A 14503-nucleotide genomic window follows, 5' to 3' on the forward strand; every position below is an offset into this window, starting at 1 on the left:
TTCATCGTTTTACATTGTACTGGTTTTTCGAGAGCAACATTGATGTACGGCCAAAAATGGAAAAAATCCATCATGCAGCTGACAGTGTGGCTTCTCTTTGCATGCCCCATTCTGACTGGATGTACATGTGTACTTTTAGTTTCCTCAAAGTCGATTGTCGTACGATAATTTAAAAATACCCAAATAACAAAATGCAAATACGGGACAATAATATCCTTTAATACAAAAAAATCTATTCCTTTTGTTTACTATTATAAAACAGTGGTTGATTAGAACCTTTTAGAACCTATAATGGAGCTACGTGTATAATAACCAGTCTTAACGTTGTCTTTAAGGTAGCAACCATTTAACTTTAAAAGTGGGGTGAGGTTGTTTTGTCGAAGCACTAACAATTTTATTAAGTTTTTCATCGCTATTAATCAACTTGTCTGGCTTAAAATTTAACACTAAAAGGCATGGATAATTTTTCTTTTGTCCTCTGCTGGCACAGAATATTATATCATCAAATTAGGGATCAGAATATTTTAATGTACCATTATCGAAGCCCCTAGTGGTAGTATCAAGTAAAAAACAGGGACTATCTAAATATTGGTTCCCCAGAAGATTATCATTTATCGCTGATAGAAACTTTTGAACACAATTTTCATCTTTCAAAATGCCGGCACCTATTACTGGATAGATTAGTGCTTAATGTAGTACAGCGGCAACTATTACATAAACATGAATGCAAGTTGGGTGCTTAATGTAGTACAGCGGTAACTATTACATAAATATGAATGCTCGTGAAAATAATGTTTATGGTATACGTTTATATATGATATGAAAGGTTTCAACTTTTACAAAACCAGAGCCATACGTTGGATTTAAAAGTTTACTTTATTTGGCCTTTTCAATTTTATTTGACTTTGTTTGCCTTTTTAACTTCATTTAGTTCGAGTGTCAATGATAAGTCTTTTGTAGACGAAACGCGCGTCTGGCGCAAAAACCTGCAAAATTTATATTCTGGTATCCATCTATGATGAGTTTATGTAGATACCGTGTAACAGTATCTTGGTTCCAATTTTCTGATATTGGATCTTAGTACCGTCTTAATTTCAGCGTAAATAAGATTATATTAAAAACCTCCCACACTGTGGACTAGCACAACCTTAATTAGGACACCATGCATTCAGTATCATAAAACCAGCAGGTAAAATGGTCAATATCAGAGCCGTACGTCTGGTTTTTAAATAGATTATCTTCTTTTAAGAAATATTAATTTTGTCATCCAATTTTTCACCGCTTACAAATGTCCTTTTTATTTCATACATAAACTTTTAAGTATCAGTATATTTTAATTCATATTGTTTCGTTTCGTTCCGCTTTTATTTCGTTTCGCTTTTTACAGGTATCCCTCTTATTGCCATTTTCTATTTTGATATTTTAAGCAAACATTTAAAAAATCAAACTTTAAAAAAGTGAAATAATCAAAATTGCGCGTTAGGTTTAGTATTTTAAAAGTTTGATCAAATTTCTAAACTATCAAATTTATAAACGATATTTAGAATTTTGATATTTTAATAATTTGGTTAAAATTTCAAAATTTCAAAACTTTAACACAATTTGAAATTTTGATATTTTAAAACTTTGATCAAAATTCCAAAAATCTAACATTTCAAAACTTTTTAAAACTTTGAATTGATAAGTGTTACACGGACCCCCTGCCCCACCTCAATACCCATGAAAACCTTAGTGAAGTGCTATAAATCAAATTGCTGTTAATTGAAATCCTTCACTTGTATGATTATGATTCAATAAATTTCGTTTTTTGGGGTATTCTGTGACAGTGTAGACTAGTTTTCATTTAAAGTGGGGCTAGTTGGTAGACCTGAAAATTATATATTGAAGTAGATTTTACCTTTATTCAATAAGTGGGGCGAGTTGACAGGGGAAACATTAACGGGATTTAACCCTTTTCACAAGTGAGGCGATTTTTTAAAAAGTGGGGCGAGTTGGTAAACCAGTTTGGGGCGATTTTCTAAAAAGTGGGGCGAGCTGGTTAAAAAGTGGGGCGATTTGGTGTGGGGCGTTTTGCCAGTGGGGCGATTTGTCCTGCTTCCGACATGTGCTTCATCTGTAGTACCTGTACTTACAAGTTGTAGAAGAATCATTTATATAACCATTTAAACAATTTATTAGCCGTAAATATCTTCCTCATACAGTGATTTCTGATGTTTCTACACAATAGAACAACTTTATTTGCAGCTTGTCTGGCAAAACAGCCGTTGGACGTCAGAGTAATCAGAGAAAGACAACTCCAATTTTTAAACGGTTGTAAAAAGGAATATCTCGTGTCAGACTACAGTAAACAATAATAGGGCAATCAACACTGGTAATGCAGTTAATATTTAGGAAGACATGTTACCAACAAGCAAATGAAAACCATCAACATCAAGGAACAGGTGATGGGAAACGATGGACACTTCAGATCTGGCGTAACGAGAACTTACATAGGACACAAAACATGACCCATTGTTAAACTGTATCCAATTGCAGTGAATGGAAAAACTCTATTAATTACTTTTAAACTGAAAAAAACACAAGACAGACTTCATTAAAAAGAGAAGCATCAGTGTCTAGGTGTTACTGATATTAATCTACAGTAGAAGTTTTATAAAAATCTGACAAGAGTTGTTCCTGTGAGAGCAATTACCTGGTACAAGGCCATTTTCATATATTTCATTTTTTGAAGGAGCATAACTTTTTTTTAAATAAAATGATTTGCTGAGCGCAGCCTGATACAACTACAGAGGTTGAACCCTGAACAGTTGGGGCAATTTTGGACACTGTATTCAAGTTTGATACTGTCTGAATTTGGATTGTGAACAGATTTTTGACATAACATAGGTTTCTGACACAAATAAATGTGGTCAAAGATCTTAAAAGTAATTTTCGCAATACTGTGCAATTGAAGATTTCTTTTTCAAACTTTTCAAAAAATCTGAATTCCACATATTCTAAATACAAAATCTCCACAACTAATGTTTTTGACCCCTCCTCTTCCCTTGGAGAAATTACCCCTATACTCAATTCCAGCCTTCCCTTTGTGGTATGGAACCTTGTGGTACAATTTCAGAGCGATCCATACACATACACACAAGTTATTGTCAGGAAAATGAACTTTGTGTCCCTAATTTCTAAACTGTTGATACTACAACCCCCAAAATCTATCTCAAATTTCCTTTTGTGGTAGTCCGCCTTATTGTAAAATTTCATTGAAATCCATTCACTTTAACTTAAGGCAGCAACCATTTGATTTTCTGGGGGGGGCTATGGGTTTTTTTTCTGGACAATCTATTTTTTTCGCGACAAGTCGAAAACAATTTTTTTCTTTCAATTTTAGCATTACATATAGTGGCAGCTGAGGGTGAAACAAACAATTTTTTTTTCTCAGAATCAAAAACAAATTATTTTTTTCTCCAAAAACTGGAAACAAACTTTTTTTTCCAAAAAAAACCATAGCCCCCCCCAGAAAATCAAATGGTTGCTGCCTAAGTTGTTGACCAGAAACCAAATGTGTCTTCTGACAACAACGACACCACAGACGACATCATAGCATTATAAGAACAATAAAAATTTGGCAGTTGTATGAAAATCAATTAATCCCCCATTTTAGAACTTGTTAAAGATATTGTTGGTATTAACCTATTGTATAAGTTTAATAAAAATCTGGCCAGAATTGTAGCCATGAGAGCGCCAACAAGACCTGACAGACGACCAGTATAACCATGTCCCCTGCAACACACTATGCAGGGGACAAATAGCAGTCTGTTCACCATTGCTTATATGGAAATATTTTGATGGAGGAATTAAATAATTTTGATCATGCCAAGCTGTGGATGCAGATTATTTTCACGGTGAAAGTTCCTCCATTGTTAATTTTTTTTCATCCATGGACTTTACATCCTTATATCTTATATCTGAAAGATGTCATTGTTTTTGATAGTTGTATAAGAGCAAAAAGGCTGGCCTTATCAAAATTCTATTTTATGCATCCAAGTTGCTTTTTTGATGTAAGCTCATAAGTACACAAAAAATCATGATATATCTTTTTTTATATACATGTATAATCAAAGGAATAGTATTTATAAACTGTTCATTTCCATCTTTACACACAAAACAAAATCTGTTCAAATTTTCATCTTTTTATTTTTATTTGTTTACTGTCAAACTTCAAAATAAATCTATCACAACAGGACAAGATGGTCCACTGAAATAGCACTAAAATGTCCTCAGTTCATTACAATGCAGATGCACCAGAGATAATTTCTATCAACTCTCTTGTAATTACTGCCTGTCTGGTTCTGTTGAAGGTCATAGTCAGCTTCTCAATCATTTCACCTATTAATGAATATAGAAATACTTTTAACAGTATATATACAAATAAGCATGAAATACAATACAATAAAGTGTCCATTGATATTTGAAATTAGTTCTTTTATATTTGAATCCTTGTATAACTGGTTCCAACAGGAATGATATTTTTTTACTTAGTCCAAATAAAAATATATAATTGGCAGGGCTTTCCTTTGAAGCCGGTAGCCGGTGGAAATCCGCCGTTTGCGGTGGCTTCAAGTGTCGGCTTCTTCACTGACAAAAATATAAATTTAAAAAGAAATAAATATCTTTTTCAAATGTTTACAGGCAGCCAAGAGACGTATTGTCGTGGTCACGATAAACAAGGAATGAAAAGTCAGTGTTTACCTTGGGCTAAATATAGTTCACATGAATTCAGGTCACTGATTGGTTGTCTATTTAAAGTCAGAATGTATCGTTTCTTTTTAAAGATAACCAGAGAGACGTTCCGGTGGTCATTGAAGGATAACAATAGAGAAGTTCCGATGGTTATTAACTCGTGGGCTTTTTTAAAGCTTATAAAACGTAAAGACAATCAGATAGGATGAAATTCTTATGCTATGGAATAATATCAGTCAAATTAAAGAAAGTGTAGTAGGTCATATTGTTCAGAATCTGGAAAACAGTATCTTTTGAAGTTCATTTTTCAAAGCCCACGTGGTGTTCAGAGAATCAAGGTCAAAAACGAAAGTACAATACTGTCGACTCGGCCTAAAATATCAAACATTCCAAAATGATTTATGTATCCGACTTATTGAACAGTTTACAAAAAATAAAGAGAAAATCAGAGGATATATCAATTTTCTGTCAATGCTTGAGAAATAATTGTATGATTAAAAATACGTGTAACAGTCTATAGAGAGAAAAGGGGGGTCATTTGTTTACAAATGCACGTAGTTATGCAAAATAAATCGATCAAGATTTCTTATCAAACCGGATTATTATATAAATAAAACTCCTTTAAAAGTAAATGAATTTTAAGCATAAGGTTATAAGAATAAAAAAACTACTGTGGATTCATTTATTTTCGTGGGTATCAATTTTCGTGGACAGAGAAAAAAAGACATTTCGTGGTATACGTAAATTCGTGGATCGCTGATTACAACAACAAAAAAATAGATACATAATTCTTGGATTTCTTTTTGATTTAGGAGATCATATAACCTCCTTAGTTTGATCAATAATAAAACAAAACAAAAAAGAAGGAATTTATTGAAAAAGTTGTGAATGGTCATTCTAGGTTAAAGTGTTCATTGATAACTTCGATTACAATAATGGACAGAGACAACTAATTATTTGTTGTTTTACAATTTATAAATTCTTGTCTAAATTCTATAAGGCATTCAAAACTTTATGATTGAAAGCTCATTTCCCTTATCACGATATAATAAACAGTGATATAAGTATAAGGTGTGAAAATAAATGTTCCTGTCATAAACAATATTACCTACGGGCAATATCCCCGTACTTAATGCTATTGATTTTTAATCACTGGTAAACCAAACTATGACACGGTAATTAACAACTTGCAGTTATTTTCCATGAACAGTTTTAATCAATTTTAAAAAGTAAATTATCACTGATATTCGATATATTTATTATAGATTTAATCAAAATACTTGTATCTTCTTTCAATAAAGAACATGTGTTATGTTACAATGTTTATCGCTGGTCAACACTATACTAGAACTGCATAACATAACCGGAAATAAACAACCGACTCCATACACATTTCTCGGGATTATTCTTCATCGAATTCTTAAATTCGTGGTTCACTGTGACCCACGAAACCCACGAAAATTGGTATACCACGAATAAAAATGAATCCACAGTATAACATAAAAAAAAAATGAAATTTCTTTGAGATTTTTTTTCTCTCTTTAATTTCATACATAAAAAATGGTCATTTGAAAGATGAAATTAGATGTCAGGAGATTGTGAGAATGCAGGATTTTGCTCTATTTATGCCAGAGCTTCTGGGGGCCGCTCAAGGACCCCAAGACCCCCTGCCGTAAGGCACGAAGCTTACAGCTTAGTGGGCGTCCAGCTTCACCGAAGGCATGTTACAGCCGCCTATAATTTTAATTGAACCTTCTACTTCAATTTCAAGGGAAAGCCCTGAATTGGTTTCAGTTACCCGACCCTCCCTAGTTTAAACCCGCGACCATTTCTCAAAAATAATTTTTCAAACGATCAAATTTTAAGGATTGTGAATTTAAATTATTAAATTCATAGATTTCTGTCATCTGAATTTCCGTCAGAAGTATCCTTTATGGCTAAATTGCATGATTCATAACAGAATGTCACAAAATTAACTCAAAATGCAACACAACTGTTTATTTTACTACCAAAAAACAAAAAAAACATGTAAAATGGCAAACTTCTGGTATTGGCATGTATAATACCAGAATCAATTTTGGTAAACATACGATTTTTTTCCGGATTTTGACAATTTAAAAAAAAAATTAAAAATAAAATAAAATTGCTGACCTACTGACCCTATTTTTTAAAAGTATGTAACTGGAACCACACATATATTTTTATTTGGCCTTAATTTTGCTTTTGTAACTTCCAAACCATGTGTTGAAATCTGATACTAAAGTTTTGAGTGTTCATTCCTCATCTCGACAGGGTGATTTAGAGTTTCAGATATGGAAAGGTGGCATTATCAATTGTTTAGCGCTGTTTATTGATCTCGACAGGGTGATTTAGAGTTTCAGATATGGTAAGGTGGCATTATCAATTGTTTAGCGCTGTTTATTGATCTCGACAGGGTGATTTAGAGTTTCAGATATGGTAAGGTGGCATTATCAATTGTTTAGCGCTGTTTATTGATCTCAAAAGGTCTTTCCTGGTTTGTTTTTTATATTGCTATCTTGAATTGATACACCTCCCATCTTGTTATTACTTAATAACATGATAATTCACTTCATGCTAACCTGGTAAATTCCTCAATAAACATAGGATAATGATTCCAATTAAAAACATTTACCCATAATGTTTAGTTATTTAGAAATAAACAAATCAACTATTAAACTTATTTTCAGATTTTGAATTATTTGACCTGTCACTTTCATACTAATATGTTTAAAATTGACACAAGACTTACCAGCATTCTTGCTGGCTCCGTCCATGGCTGTCATTCTAGAGCTTTGTTCACTTGTAGCAGATTCTTTCATAGCAAAGTAAACCAAACTAGCTAACTGGAACTCATTATAATTAGTGACAGTTTCATCATCTACACTGTCATACACTGAAAATTGTTCTGATTTCATAATGGATTCTTTAAGATGAATCTGCTGCTCAGTTGTTTTATATGAAACCACAGTCCTGTAATAGATAAGACATCATTTGTACCCTCTGTGTATATTTACAAGTGAGAGTTCAGAAAAATAGTTGGTCTCCCTTTGAATCAACATAAACATCACTTTTATTATGTACAGCCTGTTGCTTTAATTCATCCTACATTATTACTCTGCCTTCCTCCACCAATAAAAACTGACCCCCACAAAATAGCACAATAGTGTTGAAAGTTGCATTAAATACAAATTAATCAATCATTTAAAACAATCATTATTGTTTAAATATTCAGATTGGCAATAGCAAATACATTAATTAAAAATTTGAATTCAACAATATAACTTTCCTCAAAGCCCCCCTCTTGACTGCTACATGTATATATATAACATGTGATGCTTTTTCAGATTTATAGTCACTCATCAATTTTTTTTTTTTTAAATACTTTATATATTCTAACATATAATAGCCATGTAGGAAATTTTTGTCACATTTTAAATCTGTCAGCAGGCTTTATGTGAACATGCTATACTGTTTGATGCAGTTTCAGGTTTACCACTAATCAATTTTCTGTTTACTGAATACTTATAAATTTTAACATAGCATTCATGCATGAAAATTTGGTAACTCCCAATTAAATACACGGTAACCAAAGCTAATAAAAACAATTGGTTGGAAGACAGTTGTTGTTTAACTGTTCACCTGAATGTATAGGAACTTTAGAAATTAACTCTTTTTAAAGTTGTTTTTCAGTCTAGCTTGTTTGCTACCAAGTTATTTTAACCAAATATCTCCAGGATTTTAAAACAATATTAACTGATTAACATAAACATTTTTTTAGTGACATTAATGGTTTATAAGCTTAAGTGAGGATTTGCAAAGGAGCAGAACTTGATGAACCCCAAAAAAATCCAAATAATTATTTTAGTTACATTACCTTTTTAATTCTTTTAAGGTTTTACAAGAATAATTATAATGAACAATGAAAAGAACTACTACATTTTGAGGCTACTTGACATCTGACAATGTAAAAAAAACCTCAAAACTTCATAACAGGTAAAGATAAATACTTACTTGAATACATTATAAAACATCCTGGCGTTATCAAATTTATAATCAGAATCTAGAATATTTTGCGCTACACGAGTGGCATCTCCAAATGTTGGTGATTTCTTTCCAATATCATTAAATGACATGAGTACGTTCTTTGCATATAGTCTGAAAAGTAAGACACAAGTCATTCAAATAGTGTTGAATAGTTAGTCAGAAAGTTATCCCCATTTCACAAATTATTCTATCACATAAAATTTTTATTACAATTGTTTTTCAGAATATCAGCTAATAATTTCCTAATATCTTCAATGATATAATTCTGATGAATTGTATACTTGTTTTCCAAAAACCTGTGATTCTATTAAACAGAGAGAGTATTGTAAATGTAAACCTGATAATCCTGCCAAGAAATTGAAATAATGATCATAAATTTACATCTACCAGTAGTTGTATTGTATGTGGGTTTTTTTAGGTTTCTGTCATAATGTTTTATACACCGTTACATATCTCATTTTATTAATAATACAAATAGTCCCTACATCCCTTTGACAGACAAGTTGTTAATTGTGCTGAACTAACAGAGATAAGACTAAGTGCAGGTACATTCTGCCTAAATAATAATAAATACCTGGATAACATTGCCTTGGACTTGTCACCAATGAGTACAAGTTTAGTGTCAGCGGTGTTTTCCATCTCATTCATAATGGCTTTAATAGCTTTACACACATTGGAGTGTACACCACCACACAAACCTCTGTCTGATGTTACTGCCACTAGAAGCTGATTAGGTGAAGTATTGTCACCTTTTATCTCAGCCTGCTCATAAAATGCTGGAAATAAACAACAATAGACAAGTGTCAACAAAGTGAATTACCCAACAAGTATGTTATCCATTAATATCCACTATAAATTAACACTAAATTTGTATTAACAAGACATTAAATTAATAAATTACTTTATAAAAACATTATCAACTTTTTTTAATCATATACAAATTGTAAAATTTCAAATGCATCACACAATATACATTTGTAAAGCTGTTGGATTTCTGAAAAGCGAAAAAGCCTGGTAACAGATATTAAATTATATATTTGCCCTTCACATGTCTTACAAACCTTATTGTTTATACTATGTTACATGTTATTTGTAACACAATAATAATTTGTCCTCATAGTCCCTTTGGTCTGACAAATCTAATTATGTAAACCCTGATATTTTAGCTTACCTTTAGCTCCTAGTCCATATGGCCTGGCAACTTTAAGATCCCTCTCAGCTCTGGCATATTTAGCTGCTGACACCATCTTCATGGATTTGGTGATCTTTTGGATATTTGTAACAGACTTCAACCGAACACGAACTACAAAATGTAAATATGGCTTTTTTCACTTAAGCAAAGTCTGGAAGACATCTATTTTTACAAGATAAATAATTTATCATGCGTGTGGATGCTCTTGAAATACCTTTAAATTATCCTCCTTTTTTTAAAATAATTAAGTCTTGTGTCATACATTATACATGTACAACTGTTTCAAAACAAAACTGATAATTAATTAACAGAAAATAATAAAATACCAGGTGGCCGTCAGATAATGTAGCATTCAAATTTTGTAGAAAACATTATAATTTTGTTAAATCAGTTTCTGAAGTGAAACAATGTTTTAATTGAAGAATGTGAAATCTACAGTGTTAAAGGAAACATTAAGCTCAAGGCAAATGAAGAATGGTTGTTACTCTTAATATGTTTCAATAAATGACGTGGTAATAGAGTGAGGTACATGTACCACAGGAATGCCTCAATTATGATGTAGTAATAAGAATGTATTGCTAACTTAAAATGCCCCAAAAAGGGAAAATAGGATTTCAAACATTGAAAAAAAAATCTTTTCTGCTTTTAGCTACACATGTATCAATAAGCACATACATGATATGTGCCATCTTTTTTTTCTAGAATTGACTGTGTCCTGATTAAAAAATAATTTTAATTGTTATGTCAAAATGCAAAATTGAAATGAAATATCAATGATAAGAAAAATATTCCAACTTACTTTCCTTTAATGTTGCCATCCCACGCACTTGCGTGCTAAAATAGAAAAAAAAATTGTGATTAAACTAATAACAACAAAAATAATAATACAAATAACTAGAGGCTCTTAAGAACCTGTGTTGCTCATCTTGATATATGTGCATATCAAACAAATTACACAGATGTAAATGTATTCATTACAAAATTGTGTTTTGGTGATGGTTAATGTGTTCGTAGATCTTACTTTACTGAACATTCTTGCTACTTACAATTTTCTCTATCTATAATAAACTTGGCCCTTTCATTACAGAGGAAAATATTTTGTAAAAATTTACAAAAATTTACAAAATTAATGAAAATTTATAAAAATTGACTATAAAGGGCAATTACTCCTTAAGGGGTCAACTGACCATTTTGATCATTTTAACTCAACCGCCGGTTAAATCTCAACCGCCGGTTACCATATCTATATAAATAGGGTGCAAACATTAATCCACCATTCTGCCTCTGATGAAGGTCCTTTTTGGACCGAAACCAGTCAGGCTATGAAACATCACCAGGCGCTGTTAATTATGTGTATTGGTATATATAGTGTACTATATTTTTATTGACCATTTTGGTCATGTTGACTTATTTGTAGATCTTACTTTGCTAAACATTATTGCTGTTTACAGTTTATCTCTATCTACATGTATAATAGTATTCAAGATAATAACCAAAAATTACCAAACCAGTTTTCCAATTCATCTAAAAATTTCAGGGCAGACAGATATTGACTTAATAAACAATTTAACCCCTTTGTCAGATTTGCTCTAAATACATTAAATTTCGTTTCAGAGTTATAAGCCAAAATCTACATTTTACCCCTATGTTCTATTGTAAGCCATCGGGCCATCTTAGTTGGTTGGCCAGGTCACCGCACACATTTTTAAAACTAGAACCCTAATAATGATTGTGGCTAAGTTTGATTAAATTTGGCACAGTAGTTTCAGAGAAGATTTTTGAAGAAGATTACAAAATTTACGAAAAATTGGTAAAAAATGACTATAAAGGGCAATAACTCCTTAAGGAGTCAACTGACAATTTTGGTCATGTTGACTTATTTGTAGATCTTACTTTGCTGAACATTATTGCTGATTACAGATTAAATCTATCTGTAATAATATTCAAGGTAATAATAACCAATAACGGCAAAATTTCCTTAAAATTACCAATTTTAATGTTCCAGTCAGTCAATATACATGATATATGCAGTATAATAACAAATGAACTTATCAATCCTCATCATAATTTTCACTACATACAGTATTGTTTTTATTCATTTCAAGCTGACTTAGTTTGTCAAAACAAAATGTTGTTATTATTATTAATCCACCAAAGGCAGTTATTTCAATACAACAATCTGAGTCAGAAATATATTATTAAGATCAATTTTAATACCCTTAGGCTTATACAATTATTTTAAAATAAAAATAGGGAGAAGTGATCATTGATGAACAAACTTAAGGTGAACGGACCAAGAAAAATATGTTATCAGGGTGAACAGACCAGATACCCTATCTTATGATCATAAACAAGCTTCTGTCCAATGCAAGTTTGGTAAAAATCAAAGATATTTTAAGAACGTTATTAAATATTAAAATTTCTAAAAATTTAACAACAAAGTGAATATTTGTGGACGACGCAAAGGATGGATTGTAGGATTGCTATGTCTTACTGTTGTGACAAAGTCACAGGCTTAAAAATAGTTGCAATACGTCGTAGGAAGGCATCCAAGAAAAAAGTTAAGGTTCATCATAACCTTTTAAGCTAAAATGGTTGTATTTACACCATAAAATTTACTCGAGTACAGAGAAACCTGTGCACTGCACCTGTGAAAGTTTTAAAGCATGGCTGGATCTAGATAATCAAATTTTAAATGCATTTTATAGATCAGAAAATTATAAACTTTTTTGGATTTTGATATTCATTTTGAAACTCGTGTGTTTGTTTATTTTGCTATCTTCTGCAGACTGGAAAGAAAGGCACCTAAAAATCCAGGAAAGAAATTCATTTTTTAAAACATAGACCTGGTAGGGGGTCTCATTGGGGGGGGGGGGGGGGGGGGGGGGTTCTGATCCCGGATCTCGCTTACTGTTTTGTCAGATTCCCATTTCCCGCTTACACTATGTACATAAGCAATTCTCATTTTCTTGTCATTTCCTGGGTCCCGCTAGACCTCATTTCCCGTTTTCATGACACAATAATTTGACTTTCATGTGTCACGCTGACAAAAAATCGACAATCCTGTGTCACACTTAGATCCCGAGACTCACTAGGTCTAACTTTTATATACCTAGGTCCTGCCATGCCTTAAAACTTTCCTAGATGCATCAGTTTATCTGTACTCGTAGTAGATTTTTGGGTGTAAAAATGGCCATATTTTTCAATTCCTTCAAATGAACCTTTAAGTAGCCTTGTAAGAGGGGGGATAGGACCTTTATCGGGACTCCGGGATCGACTGTTTTTAAGCTCGGGATTTCGGGATTGACCCTTTCGGGATCCGGAAATTCTTTTTTTCGGATTTCGGGATGCCGGGATTTACTTTAATTAATTTGTGGACCTCGGGATTTAGTGTTTTTAAGCCCGGGATTTCGGGATCAGGACCCCCTCCTACCCCCCCTCTTGTAAGACATCATAATATTTGGACTAATGGCAATGATGCTACCGAGTACTGTATTCAGGCACGCTTTAATGTCAATTCGTCTCATATAACTCATTGAAGATCTTAGATTTTGAAAGCTGAACTGTGCGACAGTAAACTAAAGTACAAAATGTATTCTTTTGAAAATCAAGGCATATAACTAGCTAGTCCAAATAATTATAACGTCTTGAAAAGCTATTATATTTTTTTTCTTTGGTACCTTACATCGACGCAGAAAGGTGTCAAAGCAAAAATTTAAAATAGCCTTCCAAGACGTCATAATTATTTGGACTAAAAACTAGCAAGACCGATTTATTTTTGTCAACTTTGACAGAGGTCACAAAGCCGGTTAGATTGCTGTTGAAAAACAACAAGTACCACATGAGAGCGGCTTGTTCCTGTTTTCCTAAAGATTAAATGATTCATTATTTTAGGAATTATTTGGTTTAATTTGTATTGCACTAACCATTGTGGGATAAATTGTGTTGTTCGGGAGAACATGATGATTGTTTGATGGAACTTCTCCCAAAGCGAGGCACTGTGCGGAAGCTATTTAAGGGAGACAACTCCACATAAATTAACAACTATCAGCTTTTGAAAAAGCTTGTCTCAATGTATAATAATAATAATAATAATAATAATAATAATAATAATAATAATAATAATAATAATAATAATAATAATAATAATAATAATAATAATAATAATAATAATAAAAAATATTAATTATAAATTCTTTATTTAAAGAGAGTAATTCAACTGAGTCCCTCAAACAAAATACATGTTTACAGTTAACATTCGTACTTTCAAACATTTAAATACAATATATAGGTTCATTCTCATTTATCCAACTTTTTTAAAATATAGGTAGTACAGCTAAAAAAAGTTGGATAGATGAGATCAAAGGTAATCAAGAACAAAGGGTTTTCCAATTAGAGTTTGGTTGAATGACAGGTGAAAAATAAGACTGAAAATTATACCAGGATTAAATTTTCTCAGTGTAGTGTTATTTAGCATAGCATGTTAAAATGTGCAACTGACATTTAGTTAAT

The 14503-nt window shown here is 32.0% G+C and overlaps 1 protein-coding gene across 1 annotated transcript; it reads right to left on the bottom strand.

The window, feature by feature from the left end:
- Positions 1-4168: 4168 nt before the first annotated feature.
- Positions 4169-14031, bottom strand: LOC139493797 (ATP synthase subunit gamma, mitochondrial-like). Its single transcript, XM_071282047.1, has 7 exons — positions 13918-14031; positions 10791-10825; positions 9971-10102; positions 9374-9575; positions 8767-8910; positions 7505-7725; positions 4169-4380 (listed from the first exon to the last, which is right to left on the bottom strand). Exons 1-7 carry the CDS (start codon positions 13950-13952, stop codon positions 4280-4282), a joined length of 870 nt encoding a protein of 289 aa, XP_071138148.1. The 5' UTR covers positions 13953-14031; the 3' UTR covers positions 4169-4279.
- Positions 14032-14503: the final 472 nt, after the last annotated feature.

The sequence above is a fragment of the Mytilus edulis genome, chromosome 1, assembly GCF_963676685.1.
Source record: "Mytilus edulis chromosome 1, xbMytEdul2.2, whole genome shotgun sequence".
Lineage (NCBI taxonomy): Eukaryota > Metazoa > Mollusca > Bivalvia > Mytilida > Mytilidae > Mytilus > Mytilus edulis.

Excerpts from the sequence above, each read along its gene's own strand:
- LOC139493797 (XM_071282047.1), bottom strand. The coding sequence starts at position 13,952 with ATGTTCTCCCGAACAACACAATTTATCCCACAATG. Across the intron at positions 10,826-13,917 it reads ACACAATTTATCCCACAATG|CACGCAAGTGCGTGGGATGG; the intron begins GTTAGTGCAATA and ends TTTCTATTTTAG. Across the intron at positions 9,576-9,970 it reads ATATGGACTAGGAGCTAAAG|CATTTTATGAGCAGGCTGAG; the intron begins GTAAGCTAAAAT and ends GTTTATTTCCAG.